The following is a 17105-nucleotide window of genomic DNA, read 5'->3' as shown; positions in this document are numbered from 1 at the left end:
AAATCCGTTGTTGTTGTTTTTTTATTCGACCTTTTTTTTTTAACCAGCGATAACTGAAGTTTATTCTTCTCAAACTCGTCTTTCCTTTTGGGAGCAACACATATATTTTTTGATAATTATATCTGAAGGATTGGCTACACTGCAATTTTAAGCGAATTTCTTTTCACCGTTTTCGATACTTCAACCTACTTTGATCAACACACGCACACTCTCGGCCTCCTTGGGGGTTGTCTAGGCAACCTGAGCTGTTCTTTTGTTTAGTGTGAACTATTGAATGAAAGCGTGATATTCGATCCGCACGTCCTGACATTGTTTCATCTTTTTTTTTTTTTTACATCGAAAAAAAAACTGAATTCTGACCTAACGTCGAATGTCCTGCTGTTGTCGAAGTTCTGCTCACGTGAAAAATCAAATTGTGGAGTCCATCTGGGAAAGAGAGGGAGAGGAAGGTGGAGGTTTTTGGGGGGGAAGCAGGGGCAGCATATAGAATAGAATATTTATTGTCATTGTTCCAAAATGGGTTGAACATATTGTGACAACGAAATTGGACGTGGCACTCCAGGTTCACATTCAACAGAGAGGATTAAAGAAGATTAAGGAACAAAGAAGATAAAGGTTATAATTTACACGATATAAAGGAACAAAGCAGATAAAGGTTATCATTTTATAATAATTTGGACTTTAGAAGAAGAACACAACATTCCAAGACAAACGCAGTAAGATACGGTGGTGGTTCCATCATGGCAGAGCAGCTACTGGCAATCTTGAAGTTGAAGGTTCCATGGATTCCATCATCAGATACTTCTGAACAATGTTCAAGAATCAATGAAGATGTGGAAGTTCTGCACGACAATGACCATAAACGTTGCTCATATACGTACGACCAGTGTCTGAAACTCGTGACTAATAGTTAGCAGCCACCAGGGGGCAGACAACTCTTAAAAGTTGCCTGCCCAGCCAGAAAGTTGCCTGCCCCATTTTTCACCACTTGAAACACAATAAGACAAGTACCGTATTTTCCGCACTATAAGGCGCACCAGGTTATAGGGCGCACCCCGAAAAAATAGGTTTTGGTCCTATTTTTGACATACATAAGACGCACCGGATTATAAGGCACTACAATGGGAACGTCGACAAAACAGTCAGATGGTTCAGTCCAACGTCTTACCCCCTTAACATTCCCAAAGCTTGCAAAGAAGCAAATACGTGTCGTAGACACGTACGGATGCGGTGTCTGTACCATGTCACTCAAATGCGTCGTTTCAAATATAATTCGGAAGGTTAAAGTCTTGGGATTCAAGAAATGGCAACCATTCCTTACTTTCTATTTTCTTTTTCGCTCGCAACTTTACTGTGCATATGACAATAAACACTTGGAATTGAGTTGAATTTAAAAATAGACACTCCATTCCATCCATTATCTGCACCGCTCATCACAGAAACATCGCGTTCAGTCTGAAACAAGATACAGGGAAAATATATAGCCAGAGTAGCTCAATAATAATGTGCAACCATGGTCCTCTTATATCCGTGAGTGTAGTAAATCCAGGAGAGTAAAATATTTACAAATACAGTACAGAATAGTAAAATACTGTTTCCTCCCCCGCCGTAGTTCGACCTAACATGCTATTCACATTCATCTTTTTCGGCCAATTGCAGGCTTTGTTTTGCCGCTTCAGCCAATGCCAGCCTGTAAATGATAAAAAGGATCCGCCCCCTTGACCTCCGAATAACTTTAGCCAATAGTGATGGATTCAAATGATGATTGACACATTGGTTAGCCAATGAAACGCCGGTATATAAATCCCAACATACACTGCGGACGACTTCGCCTTCGGGGGAAAATCTAGTCGGCGGCTGCTTGCCTTAGTTGCCATACTTTGCGACTCAATATTGATCCATATATAAGGCTCACCGTATTATAAGGCGCATGGTCAGCTTTTGAAAAAAATAAAGGCTTTTAGGTGCGCCTTATAGTGCGGAAAATACGGTAATCACACAAAAAAACATACAGAGGGTCAGAACTCAAACCACAACTTTGGTCGCGGGCCGAACACGATAAATATCTATTGAATACACTTTCCTTTTTAAAAAATGAATACCGTATTTTCCGCACTATAAAGCGCACCTAAAAGTCTTAATTTTTTTCAAAAGCTGACCATGCGCCTTATCATACAGTGCGCCTTATATACCTGTATGGCTCAATATTAAGTCGCAAGGTCTCGCAACTTACGCAACAGCCGCCGACTCGATTTTCCCCCGAACATGGAGTATTCCGCGGTGTATGCTGGGATTTATATACCGGCGTTTCATTGGCTAGCCAATGTGTCAATCATCAGTTGAATCGATCGCTATTGGCTAAAGTTATTCGGAGCCTCGGATTGGCTAGAGGGCCGAAACAAACCCTGCAATTGGCTGAAAAAGATGTGTCAATCATCTGTTACATCGATCGATATTGGCTGAAGTTATTCGGAGCCTCGGATTGGCTAGATGGCCAAAACAAACCCTGCAATTGGCCGAAAAAGATGACTGTGAATAGCAAGCTTGCTAAAGTACGCCATAATGAGACATGTTTCATTAGTCTGTATCTGTAAATATTTGACTCTCCTGGATTGACTACACTCACGGTTGTAAGAAGACCATGATTGCGTATCATTATTGAAGGTGAGAACTTAGGTGAGCTATGCGGCTTCATATTTTCCCGGTATCTTGTTTTAGAACGATCTTGAGTAAATTAAACTCGATTCCGTGTGTTTATTGTCATATGCACAGTAAAGTTGCGTGCGAAAAAGAAAATAGAAACTAAGGAATGGTTGGCATTTCTTGAATCCCAAGACTTTAACCTTCCGAATGATATTTGGAACGACGCATTTGAGTGACATGGTACGGAAACTGTTTCAGTACATGTCCGAGACACCTATTTGCGTATTTGCAAGCTTTGGGAATGTTAAGGGGGTAATCAGTTGGACTGAACCATCTGACTGTTTTGTCCACGTTCCCATTGTAGCGCCTTATAATCCGGTGCGCCTTATCTATGGAAGATATAGGACCAAAAACTATTTTTTGGGGGTGCGCCCTATAACCCGGTGCGCCCTATAGTGCGGAAAATATGGTATACGCGTAGATGCAAAAGAAACTGCCATGAACTGAGAGTATTTGTATGTTTCAGGTACATGGAGTACTTCCCCCTGCCCTCCAACGCCAGCTCCGACTACTACTTCGAAAAGAGCGCCAACTACTTCGACTCGGAAGTAGCCGCTCAGAGGGCGGCGGCGCTCCTGCCCAAAGCCAAGATCGTCACCATCCTCATCAACCCGGCCGACAGAGCCTACTCATGGTACCAGGTGGGTCCTCCTCCAAAATTCAGGCCTCGTAAGAGCTCGCAAACCTTTTGGGTTCTGCCGTGACGATTGGGGGGGTTGACAAAACGGTACCTCTGCCCCCCCGCAGCACCAAAGAGCCCACGATGATCCGGTGGCCTTGAAATACTCCTTCCATGATGTCATCACCGCCGGGCAGGAGAGTCCGGCCAAGCTGAGGGTTCTTCAGAATCGATGTCTGTTGCCGGGATGGTACGCCATGCATTTGGAGCGCTGGCTTAATTACTACCACTCCAGCCAGGTATGAATCGCTACACGCGACAGAGTTAGATCTGTTATCGCCATTTCTAGGTGACACGAATAAACGAGTACTTTGCAGTATTATGGTGTCACTCTACAAGCCCCAGTAAACCAAACCAAGAATGGAAAAAAAAACACTTTGCTCTTTCAGTCCCTGTTGTCAACAGTCAACTGGAGATAATGGATTGCTGCCAAAACAGTGCTGTTCATTTTAGTTAGTCTTCATTGAAACCCTTCAAGGGTCAGAAATAAATAAAATAGAGCTACACTAGTCCCTGATGTCAGTAATAGTCGACCAGGGATAATAGATTGCGGCCACATGCATTTCATTGTTAGTTCACCAGAATGGTAAATGGTCTGCATTTCTACAGCGCTTTTCAAGTCAGTGAAGACCTCCCAAAGCGCTTTACAATGTGCTTCACACTTACCCATTCACACACACAATCACATACCAATAGGGAATCAGCCTCCAAACGTTTTGAGGATAATCAAGATGCTGAATGGTAAATGGTATGCATTTCTATCGCGCTTTTCAAGTCAATGAAGACTTCCCAAAGCGCTTTACAATGTGCTTCACACTTATCCATTCACACACACTCACATACAGAAAGGGAGTCAGCCTCCAAACGTTTTGAGGATAATCAAGATGCTAAATGGTAAATGTTCTGCATTTGTATAGCACTTTTCAAGTCACTGAAGACCTCCCAAAGCGCTTTACAATGTGCTTCACACTTACCCATTAACATGCACACTCACATACCGATAGGGAGTCAGCCTCCAAACGTTTTGAGGATAATCAAGATGCTAAATGGTAAATGGTCTGCATTTCTATAGCGCTTTTCAAGTCACTGAAGACCTCCCAAAGCGCTTTACAATGTGCTTCACACTTTCCCATTTACACACACACTCACACACCAAGGCGCCGACCTGCCTATTGGGGGCATTAGGGATTCAGTGTCTTGCCCAAGGACACTTCGACGATGGATCTGGGAATCGAACCTACGATCTCTTGATCCCAAGACAAGCGCTCTACCTCCTGAGCTAATGCCAGCCCAGGATATCAGACTTCCTGAAAAAAGTGCCTTCCTACCAGTCCCCGCTCACAGCAATATGGGTTTTGGGATAATAGATCGCGACCGTGTGAGTGATGTTCATTTAGGCGGAAATAACAGCAAAACATGAGCAGCCAGGCCCAGGTAATGTGCACTCTGCTTTCCCCTGCTCACAGAAATATGGATTTGGGGATAATAGATTGGAAATAACAGCAAAACATGACAAGCCAGGCCCAGGTAATGTGCACTCTGCTGGTCCCCGCTCACAGAAATATAGATTTGGGGATAATAGATTGGAAATAACAGCAAAAAAAGAGCAACTGTGCCCTACTTGAGTTTGCTCCGATGGTTCCCAGCAATATGGGATTGGGATAATGGAATGCATGCACACGGTGCAGTTCACTTTTTAGTGGATCGCACAGTGAAACAATGAGCCGCCAGGCCCAACAAAAGTGCTTTCTACTGATCCCCACTTGCAGCTATATGGGATTGAGCATAATGGCTTGCAGCCGCACCAGTGCAGTTCTTTTTAAACTGAAATAAAGTGACGGTAAAAAACAAAACAAAAAAACGGCCCAACATAAATGCCCTCGAGCAGATCCCCGTTTGCAGTAATATGCTATCAGGGATAATGAATCACGGTCACAACTGTGCATTACATTGCAAGCTGGCCAGAATGGAATGCTTCTGGAACAAAAATGCCTTTTTACTGTCCGTGCTTACAGAAATATGAGATTGGGGATAGTGGATTCCAGCCGCACCAGTGCTGTTCATTTTAGGCGGAAATACAGTAATGCAAGAACAGCAAAAAAAAGCCACCACGCCTGACAAAAAAATTTGCTCTGACGGTCCCCGCTCGCTGCAATATGCAATCAGGAATAATGGATCGCTGTATATTTTTCGATGCTCTATCAGTGAGGCTGCTAAGTATAAAGTAATGATGGGTTACAGTACAAATGAAGATTTATTTTTGGGGGGCAAGTAAGCTGGACTTTGTGTGGATCACCCCTCTCTAGACTACAAATCCCACAGTGCTTTGCAGGGTAGAAATATCCCACGGGAGGGAAATTGTTCCTACTTCCTGTTGGGTCTAAAACGACCACTGACGTGTGGGAGAGCTAAAAATATTGGCTAACTGTAGAAGGAAATTCAGGCAAAGACTTGTTTCGATATTTTTTCACAACTGAAGCTGGAGAAGGACCGTCTCGCTGGCCATGCTCCTTCTGGCTTTCCCCCAGCCTGCCTTTGTGTTTTATTGAGATCACAAGACAAAAGATAAAAGATCACCCCCCCCCTATCGAATAATACCAACACCTTCAAACAAAGACATGAAGACTAAGAGACGCCAAAAGGGAACATCAAACTGATTAGAAATACACACCTTGAGCAATTACGTTTAAGCCTTCCATACATTTTAATACTGGGAGTTATGGAACGGATTAATCATGATGCTTTAGGGAACTCCGCATTGCACTTTGTAAAGAAAAGAAAATGTCCTGTGTCATCTTCCCCAGCTGCTGGTCTTGGATGGACAGATGCTGAAAACCGAGCCGGCCTCTGTAATGGATAAAATCCAGAAGTTTTTAGGCTTAACCAACACCATCAACTACCACAAGATCCTAGCGTGAGTATGCACCTGTTGCAGGAAGACTTAGAATCCATTCTGTGTCGCGATAGTTTGTACTGTGTCTCTTTGCTCTGCAAATATTTCAAAACGCCTGGTCAAAATCCATTCTTCCTAGATGTTTGAATATGTAACCTGTCACGTGGTTTTGCTGTGCCCAGGTTTGACCCCAAGAAGGGTTTCTGGTGCCAACTGTTGGAGGGGGGGAAGACAAAGTGCCTGGGGAAAAGTAAAGGGCGCAGGTATCCTGATATGGACCCTGAGGTGAGACCGCTTTAACCCAATTAACCGTATCTTCGTTACGATGTTTCGCAAACTATTTAAAAACGATTGTAAAGAAAAAGAACCTGCAGATGAATATTAATTCGCCAATCAAAACAAAATGTGATAGGGGTCGTTTACCAAATTGGTCAAATTAGTTATCTTACTCCATCACCCAACAATGCGCGCTTGTTTCTTGATGGAAAAGATGAACAAGAAAAGCTGACATTTTCACACGGGGGCCAGATTTAATTTCTTTAACAATTTAACTAAGTAAACTCCATCGAATATGGCCGAATTAGTGTCTCTGTCAAGCCTCCTCTGAAGTCCTCCAGCCTTTCTTCTCCCGGCCCACGTCTTTCCGCAAGATGGTGTCCTGGCTCCTCCCATGGGCGTGCCAGGGAAGCCCCCACGTGCGGTCCACCCCCTTGCCTCGATGTCTGGAAAACTCAAAACAGCAGAGCGTTTCTCAAAACATTGCCCGCCGTCCTCCGTCATCAGGGCCCCTCCGCGTCTGGATGCGCTGATTATCTTATCAGCCTCATGTCCCGTTCCCGCCGTTCCTGTAAACAATATTTCCTACCAGACCAGGGTGCCCTGAACTTTCACTGCTCTTGAACTTAACCCTACTCGGTGAAAATCTTCCTTGCACTTAATTAATGTAACTTGTATTCAATCGTATAAAATCCTTTATAGTCAAATGTATAAAATGTATAGGTCTCCAGGATCAGTACCTTGGCCACATTTTTAAACCCAGTGTGGCCCGCGACTCAAGATAGTTACCCACCCCTGATTAAGGCGACTCAACTGACCTTCTTTCTCCTCCTTCCAGTCTTTGGCGTTCCTCAGGGACTACTACCGGGACCACAACATTGAGCTGTCCAAGCTGCTGTACAGGATGGGACAGCCTTTGCCCAGCTGGCTCCGAGAAGAGCTGGTGCACACCAGGTAGCAGGGAGAGATAAGCGGTACCGTAGGGTCACCACAGAATCGGCGCCAGGGAGAATGGAACCAAAAGACCAGAAGAACACTCACTTCTGCGTTCTGGGTTCTTCCTCAAAACGAAGGACGCTAATAGGCCAGCGAGGAGACGTTTTCGGTCCGGCGGAATCGCAACCTTCGGCGAGACGAAGAGGATGAACTGATATTTTTTCCTCCGCCGTCGAAAGTTCTCCGAAAAGAGCAGTTTCGACTTTTCAGTCCAACCGAGCCGAGGAGCTTCTGGTTGAGGGACAAAAAGACATTTACTGTACTGAAAAATTAGGAATTTCGGACATGGGGCTGCATGTTGTAGCCTTTTATTTTGGATAGGCCTTGCTAGAGTCCTGGAAAGGAGATAATATCCATGGACAAATACCATTTGGGGTTTTTCTTTTCTTTTTTTTTTCAAATGTTTTGTTTTACTCGGACATTGTTCCGTAGAGAGAATGTACTAGGGCTGCACGATTAACTCAAATCTAATCAATATTGCCGTATGACATAGCAAGACACTGCGTTTTTTTTCCCCAAGGATTTAAAAACAGCAACCCTTAACGAAGCTCCCCAGAAGAGGGCGCTGTTTACTTCAGTTTAGCCCCTTAACAATCCTGTTAAATTCACCTCAAATCCAAATCCAAGACATACCCAAAGTAACCGAATATTGACTGTTTGGTACCGTATTTTCACGAGCATAGGGCAAAGGCGCAGTCTATATTTATTATTACACAGGGCGCACCCCACGACAGGGGGCGGGTGTCCTCTGTTGCGGCCGCAATCCAACAACCCCAGAAAAGCATATTTCAAAATACAATGGAACCAAGCTGATTTTCGTTCTGGTTTATTTAAGTATTGATTACTAAGTAAAACACACGGATAAAACATTTTTTTTAAAAAGAGCTGGTGCAAAACATATTTTTTTACCGGTAATCCGTCTAAAAGGAAACCATCAAAATTCTCTGTTTTTGACCACAACACCTTTGCTAAATCTCCATTAAAAGGTTCACTCTTTTCACTATCAGACTCACTGTGCTGTGCGGCTCCTCAGAAAGGATGCAGTCTTTTGCGGAAGCTCGAACAACAGTCCAGACATGTTAGCCCAAGCGTTGACAATTCATTCTTTTTATTATGTCCGGTTGGAAAAATGACCCCGTTTCATGAAACGAAAGCACCAAGACGAGAATAATAGCTTTATACACTACGGCCTTAGCATCCACGAGTACTTCCGCAAACAATGGTCGTATTGCCGTATAAGCGGGAGATGGTGGTGGTCACACAGGAGACATACAAGTGGCATTTAATTGGAAATGTGAACAAGCTCCCAAAAACATCAGATTTCCTCCAAAAATATAAGTCCACGACTCGGCCAAGACTCGAACCTGTGACCTCCCAGGCTCAGGGCGGGCCCCCTACCCTTAGCCCACCGAACTGGTCTACTGCGCATCTTATGATCGTGAAAATACAGTCATCTAAGTTGGAACACACCATTTTTATTCTCCCCTGAATTTAATTTTCGCAATCACCTGTTGCGTTTCGCCCGTGCATCTTGGCCGGAAAAGAGCTAGGACAATAGCATGAAGCCTTACCCGGTACCAGGTCCAATTTGATGAAAATCTGAAAAACTAAACATGAGTATTTTCCGAATGTTTCTAACGGTACGTCTAGGCCTTTTTGAAAGTGGCCAATCGGAGACTCCGAAAGGACCAGTGACATCATACATAGCTTCTCAACAGTGTGAAGGTCCTGGAACTAGTATTAACCCTTGGATGCATAGGTGGGATCTAAAATGGCCCCATGGGTTCTTCAAAATCTTTAATCAGGGGTTCCTACACCTTAAGACGAGATGAATTCAAGACTTTTTTAATGCCTTTTGAAATTAAATCCAAGACCAGGTCCACTCAGCTTTTAGCCACGGCAAAAACGTTTGTTGGACAGCCATTTCTCATGAAATGTAGACTTTCTGGGCATGAAGTAAAACTACTGTCTGAAGTTACTATGTGTACTGAGGGTAGACCTAAGACATGCGCCTACTCTGAATGACCCGACTGAAACTACATTACTGTTTTCAAAATACCATAATGGCGGTTACGGGATATTGCTACCAAAGTCAATTGGTGAATTCTTAAAAAAGACAATTGATCAATGTTGCTAAGACTTCTGACAGGGTTCCTACAGCTTAAGGGGAAGTTCAATTTAAGACTTTTGAAATCAAATTTAAGACCGATTCAACAAAAAATACGATTGGATCAACCGAAATCAAAAACACCATGTGAATTACAGGAAACTTTAGGAAAAGGTTTAATGTTTTAATATATATTTTAATCACATCTTTTCAAAGTTTTCAATTTGAAAAACAAGAAATAAGAAGGAAACGGGCAGATAACGGCTAATTCTAAAGAACTCTTCGGCTACATCCATAGAGCATGAAAAATACTTTTATTAAATCTTTTTAGTTCAAGCAAATCGCATGGCTTTCACATTTTTAAGGCGTTCAAAAATTGGATTTAAGACTTTTTAATGCCTTTTGAAATCAAATCTAAGACCCATTCGGCAAAAAAAACGATTGGAACAACCAAAATCAAAAACACCAAGTAAATTTAAAGGAAACTTTAAGAAAAGGTTTAATGTATAAATATATATTTTAATCACAACTCTCCAAAGTTTTCGACACGAAAAACAAGAAATAAAAAGGATGTTTGCAGTACTTTATGGATACTTGGTCAAAACTGGCACTCTGGAAATCTTATGCTACATTCATAGAGCATGAAAAACGACTTTTATTAAATCTTTTTGGTTCAAGTAAATATCAAGCTTATGGGTTTCACATTTTTAAGACTTTCAAAAATTGGATTTAAGACATTTTGATGCCAATGAAGGCCTTATTTGTAGAATAATGACATGAATGCCTTTTAAGACTTTTCAAGGATCCGCAGGAATCCCGATTTAGAAATCTTTTCAAGATTTTCGAAAACTGGATTCAAGACATTTTAATGCCAATGAAGGCCTTCTTTTTAGACTTTTAAGACTTTTCAATGATCTGCGGGAACCTTGTTTGAAAATTAAATATGTAAGACAGACATATTCCAGTATTCCTCCTAAAACATGTTTATGACACAATGCTTTTAGTATTTTTATGTTTTCCCCCTCTCGTTTTCGACCCCACTCATGATAGATAGATAGATGTCTCCATAGATGTCTAGATAGATGGATGTCTAGATATCCAGATGTCTAGATGTCAAGCTGTCTAGATGCCTAGATGTCTAGATAGATGGATGTTTAGATGTCAAGATGTCCAGATGTCTAAATAGATGTCTAGATGTCTGAATAGATATCTAGATGGACAGATGTCTAAATAGACAGATGTCTAGATAGATGGATAGATGTCTAGATAGATGTTTAGATAGATAGATGTCTAGATATATGTCTAGATAGATGTCTAGATAGATAGATGTCTAGATGTCTAAATAGATGTCTAGGTGTCTAGATAGACAGATGTCTAGATAGATGTCAAGATGTCTTGAACGATGTCTAGATAGATAGCTGTCTAGATAGATGTCTAGATAGATGTTTAGATAGATAGATGTCTAGATATATGTCTAGATAGATGTCTAGATGTCTAAATAGATGTCTAGGTGTCTAGATAGACAGATGTCTAGATAGACAGATGTCTAGATAGACAGATGTCTGGATAGATGTCTAGATAGATGTCTAGATAGATGTCTAGATATCTAGATAGATAGATGTCTAGGTGTCTAGATAGACAGATGGATAGATGTCTGGATAGATGTCTAGATAGATGCCTAGATAGATGTTTAGTTAGATGGATAGATACTTAATTCATCCCCGTAGGGAAATTCCCACTTCCAGCAGTATCCTTTTTTTGAATAATAAAATAAAAGAAATAGAATACAAAAATACGCAATATAACGTTTTCCTATGTAGTATTTAAATAGTGCTACGGAAAAATATACCCTATCATAAAAATAGTGTAATATGCAAATGTAGGGGTGGGGTTTCATGTGGGCTTTCACTCCCCCGGGTGGAGTTAAAGAGCCTCATGGCATGAGGAAGAAATGATCCCCTCACGGAAGAGTGTATGTACTTAGTAGGTCATGCATCCAAGGGTTGAGTACTCACCATAAAACCAAACTACCACAAAAGAATCGCATGGAAATCACAATACCGGTCTGAAAAATCGCCATGAGGTGTTTTCCTGTTCTAATCGTGCAGCCCTACGATATACACAAACCTCGGATTCCGCGGAGGACGTCAAACCTCCGCCCGCCGCCACTTGACCACCGATTTGGCCGAAGCGGAAAGCACAATATTTAACGGTACTTGGATATACAAAAAACTGGATAGCACAGACTAGCTGCTCTGTTGAAGACTCATAGTAAGGGATGTTTACATGCAGGCAATAATCCAATTGGAGAAGGAATATCAACGGCAGGGTCTAAATTCGACTACGAGTATTCCGATTGCAATAGTTTAAGTTAGTACTTTCATTTCTCTTAGTACTCAAGTGTCTATACCAAGGGTGGGCAAACTACGGCTTTTTCTTTCGGCCTGCTAAACGAAAATGGTCCAGATGTAATGATCTCAATTTCTCTCTCTTTTTTTTTCTCTTTCTCTCTTTTTTCTCCCTTTCTCCTTTTCTCTTTCTCTTTTTTTCTATTTCGTCTTTTTCTCCTCTTTCTCTTTTTCTCTTTCTCTTTCTCCTTTTTTTTTTCTTTTCCACTTTTTCTCTTTTTTATTTTTCTTTCTCTCTCTTTCTCTTTCTTTTGTTTTCTTTCTAACAAAGTACTACTAAGATGTCTTCAACGCCCCTCTGTGTGTTTACAACAAAAATGCTATTACAGAAATACTACAAAATGACTACAAAACTAATACTAGATTTAGTGCCTAATATATTTTTTTTGCTTTCATTCTGAAAAGAAAAAAACACGATAGCAATACTACAAAAATACTACTATAGGAATAATACACCATTCCTACAAAATACTGATTTGGAAGTACTTCAAACTTCTATTGAGATACTACAAAAAATACCACTACAGTAATACTATGATACTCGCCATGTATACGGGGTTATTTGTCTGGAGGCAGGGAAAAATCCACTCGGGCTACTCCAGAAATCTATTATCCCATTTCCTATCAGATGATTTGTCTCTCGACATCGATCTATCTCTCTCGACATCTATCTATCTCTCTCTCTCGAAATCTATCTATTTCTCTCTCTCTCTCTCTCTCTCTTGACATCTAAATCTATCTCTGTCTCTCTCTTGACATCTATCTATCTAGACATCTCTCTCTCTCTCTCACGACATCTCTCTCTCTCGACATCTCTCTCTCCCTCTCTCTTGACATCTCTCTCTCTCTCTTGACATCTCTCTCTCTCTCTCTCTCAACATCTCTCTCCCTCTCTTTCGACACCTATCTCTCTCGACATCTAGCTCTCTCTCTCTCGACATCTAGCTCTCTCTCTCTCTCGACATTTCTCTCTCTCTCGACATTTCTCTCTCTGTCTCGACATCTCTTTCTCTCTCTCTCTCTCTCTCGACATCTATCTATCTATCTAGGATAGGAATACTCGCCATGTATAAGGGGTTTTTTGTCTGAAGGCATGGAAAAAATCCACTCGGGCTGCTCCGGAAATCTATTATCCCATTTCCAATCCGATTATTGCCGGTCTGTAAACAACGTAGGGCTGCACGATGAACCGAAATCTTAACGATATCGCGATGTGTCATCGCAAGACACTGCGTTTTTACTTTGTTCTTTCAGGGATTTATAGACGGCAACCCCAGAAGAGGGCGCCGTTTACCTAAGTTTAAGTCAATTGAATGCTGTTGTTGAACCGTTTGGAGAAACTGGAAGGTTTTGGGTCTCTTTTGAAAGGGAACACTGCAGTTCTGTCTCAAATTGAGAGAAATACTACGAGTTTTACCAACATGAAGTATACTAAGTTGGAAGCCACAGTAATAAAGGGGTTTGATGGGTGTAGATAGGGGATCTTAAATGGAAAAGGGCTAGGACAGTAGCATGAAAGCCCTACCTGGTCGCAGGTCAAATTTGATTACAATCTGGAAAACTGAATATCTGTCTATCTCTCTCTCTCCCTCTCTATCTCTCTCTCTTGACATTTATCTCTCTCTATCTTTCTCTCTCTCGACATTTATCTCTATCTCACTCTCTCTCTCGACATTTATCTCTCTCTCGACATTTATCTCTATCTATCTCTCGCTCTCTCTCTCTCGACATTTATCTATCTCTATCTATCTCTCTCTCTCTCTCGACATTTATCTATCTCTCTCTCTCTCTCTCTCTCTCTCGACATTTATCTATCTCTTTCTCTCTCTTGACATTTATCTATCTCTCTCGACATTTATCTATTTCTATCTCCCTCTCGACATTTATCTATCTCTATCTCTCGACATTTATCTCACTCTCTCTCTCTCGACATTTATCTCTCTATCTGTCTCTCTCTCTCTTTTGACATTTATCTCTCTATCTCTCTCTCTCTCGACATTTATCTATCTCGATCTGTCTGTCTCTCGACATTTATCTATCTTGATCTGTCTCTCTCTCTCTCTCTCTCTCGACATTTATCTATCTTGATCTGTCTCTCTCTCTCTCTCTCTCTCTCGACATTTATCTATCTTGATCTGTCTCTCTCTCTCTCTCTCTCTCTCTCGACATTTATCTATCTTGATCTGTCTCTCTCTCTCTCTCTCTCTCTCTCTCTCTACATTTATCTATCTCGATCTGTCTCTCTCTCGAAATGTATCTATCTCTATCCGTCTCTCTCTCTTGACATTTATCTCTCTGACCCCATGGGTTGTTATTCTCCTTAAAAATTAAAAACAGTTGTCATCTTCCAGATGTTCCCTCATAAATCATGTTCCTGACATGATGCCATTAAATGCAGCCCTAGCGTATAGGACACGATTGACCCGTTTTTGTTTCATGTCACGAATTAGTCGACGATGTAAAAAAAAGCGAAAAAGTCTGTTCGGAAAATGTGTCGTCAAAGCTAACTTCTCCACCGTAGGCCCGGGCGACACGTCACCTGATACTTGTGTGCTCAACCAGATGTCAACAATAGAAAAGCTGCTCTTACTGCAATAGTTTTCTACAAGGTAAGAAAAAGAAAAACGCACACGGCAGTGGTTTCCCTTTCTCGACCGTCACTGTACATAAGCGGCTCCCTTTCGGTCCATTTTTTGGGAAGGCGTCGGGCAAAGGGTTTCCTCTCACTGCCGAACCTCGTCTCCATGATCCAGTATTAACGTGATGAGACATAACGGCGATGACGGTACTCGTGATATCCCGGACTGTACGATAAAGATTTGTAATTGTTGTGGATAATTTTTACGGTGTCACTAATATTGTCGGTGCTTTTTGATTTGCAAATAAAACACCACTGTATTTTTCACGACTGGCTGAACGCTTTCGCTTTGGTTTCGCTTTGGTTTCGAGTTGAGTCGGGCTGCTGGATTTTCCCTGACTTTTTACAACCGCAGACTCTGCCGACGCAACGAACATTCCTTTTTCCTAAATGGCACGCAAGAGCAGGCGCACCTTCATTCACAGGAAGTGACCAGAAGTTTTGAACCCCTAGAGCAGAGGTGTCAAACAGGCGGCCCGCGGGCCAGATCAGGCCCGCTAAAGGATTGAATCCGGCCCGCGAGACAACACTCAGAGAAGCGCGAGAGAAAAACAAGCTGCAGGTTGTAATATGTCAACTTGATGTTGCCAAAGCCAGGTGCCTCCAACAAAGACACTGTACTTGTATTTATTTCTCTCGCTCTCTCTCTTCCTTTCTCTCTCTCTTTTTCTCTCTCTCTCTCTCTTTCTCTTTTTTTCTCTTTTTGTCTCGTTCTCTTTTTCCCTCTCTCATTTTCTCTTGTTTTCTCTCTTTCTCTTTTTCTCTCTTTTTTTCTTTCTTTTTTCTCTCTCTCTTGCTCTCTTTTTCTCTCTCTTTTCTCTCTCTCTCTCTCTCTCTCTCTCTCTCTCTCCCCTTTTCTCCCCCACTCTGTCTCTGTCTCTTTCACTCTCTGTGTCTCTTTTTCTCTTCCTTTGTTGCTCTTTGTCTCTTTCTCTTTCTGTGTCTTTTAGATAGATAGATAGATAGATACTTTTTTCATCCCATCATTTTAACCTCTTTTGCTATAACTTTTTTTCCTTTTCTCTCTTTTGTCTTTCTCTCTTCATACCCTTCGCGCTTTCTTTTCTCTTTTCTCTCCTCCTGTCTTTCTTTTTATCTTTGGATTTCTTTCTTCCTCTCCCTTTCTTTTCCCCCTTTCTCAGGACTTTTTTCTTTTTTGTTTCTCACCCTCTCTCTCTCTTTTTTTTTTCTTTGTCCCACACTCTCTCTTTTTCCCTCCCTCTTTCTCTTATTTCTTTATCTTTTTTTCTTTCTCTTTAATCTACTCGTCCGGCCCCCGACAGAATGTTTGTTCTACCTTGTGGCCCCCGAGTTCAAATGAGTTGGACACCCCTGCCCTAGAGTGTTCATTCTTAATCAAAAGATAAATGATTTGCATATGTATGTCATTTTTCAGGCCAGAGACTTTTTCCATTAGGGGTTCGAATGAAACTTTGCCTATTATCAATCAATTCATCCGATTGGAGATCTTTATTCTGAAAAGCATCAACAGGAACTCCAACTGACTGATGACATCATCTGCAACTGAAAGCTAGGTGTGAAGGCCTCTCTTCTTGTTTTTCCTTTACGCTTGCTGCCAGGACGGTGGCTCGAAAGAGGGCAGGCTAGCGTTTGCCCCCTGGCCCTATAGGGACAAAGAAGGGTGAGATACACTGCCTTGGCTCGTCAGCGAGGAGATGTGGCGCACTCCACCCACGAGGCCTAGATAGCCCGTGGTTCAGTCCCTCCCTGTCAGTCGGCTGAGAAGTCTGCAAAATCAGTCTCTAAAAGAGGAGGTGTGTTTGGATTAAAATCAGTGTAGTTTGTGTGGGCAGGAGTACTTTATATATTTCTGTTACCCACAGGTATAAAAACTAATAAAGACCTAGATAGCTAAAAGCAAAACGCCGTCTGAAAAGCCCAATAGATAGCTACCCAAGAAGAACCCAAACTTTAGCGTAATAACTAGCAAAAAAGGTCAAATGTCAGCTACATAGCATGTCATTTTTTTTAAAGCTAGCTAAATAGCTAAAAGGGAAGCTTGACAGTTTTGTTACCTGTTTAACTTGCTACCTAATAGGAAGCTAAAAAGATAGCGAAAAGAGTAAAAAAGCCATTTGAAAAGACGGATAGATAGCTAGATAGTTGGCTAAAAATTAGGCCAAACTTTTGCTTGATAACTAGCAAAAAGGATAAAATGATGGCTACATATCATGCAAAAGTTTTTAAAAAGCTAGCTAGATAGCTTGCTAAATAGCTAAAAGGGAAGCTTGATAATTAGCTAGAAAGGCAAACCGATAAAACAGACTAAACTAAAAGGAAGCTAGATGGCTAGCTAAAAGAGTAAAAAAAAAACATATGGAAAGCTAAAAACATAGCTAGATAGCTAACTAAAAAGGAGACCAAACCTTTTCATGATAGCTAGT

General features: G+C 41.6%; 1 protein-coding gene across 2 annotated transcripts in view; it reads left to right on the top strand.

The window, feature by feature from the left end:
- LOC148360312 (bifunctional heparan sulfate N-deacetylase/N-sulfotransferase 1-like) overlaps nt 1-12928 on the top strand; it is a 127198-nt gene extending 114270 nt beyond the window's left edge. The window contains exons 12-17 of one of the 2 annotated variants that reach the window (XR_015851308.1): nt 3170-3344; nt 3451-3621; nt 6187-6296; nt 6458-6560; nt 7390-11008; nt 11197-12928. Coding sequence is in view for 1 of the 2 variants with exons in the window: in XM_088343892.1 (XP_088200018.1) it covers nt 3170-3344; nt 3451-3621; nt 6187-6296; nt 6458-6560; nt 7390-7509 (679 nt within the window). In the remaining variant the exon portion in view is untranslated. Of the gene's footprint in view, nt 1-3169; nt 3345-3450; nt 3622-6186; nt 6297-6457; nt 6561-7389 lie in introns of both variants that reach the window. The other variant, XM_088343892.1, reaches the window with a different exon arrangement.
- Nucleotides 12929-17105: the final 4177 nt, after the last annotated feature.

This window comes from Urocampus carinirostris, chromosome 9 (genome assembly GCF_059441175.1).
Source record: "Urocampus carinirostris isolate Australia breed hairy pipefish chromosome 9, RoL_Ucar_1.0, whole genome shotgun sequence".
In the NCBI taxonomy this organism is placed as follows: Eukaryota; Metazoa; Chordata; class Actinopteri; order Syngnathiformes; family Syngnathidae; genus Urocampus; species Urocampus carinirostris.
Note: the sequence above shows the minus strand (reverse complement) of the source record. Positions and strands in the feature narration are given on the sequence as shown.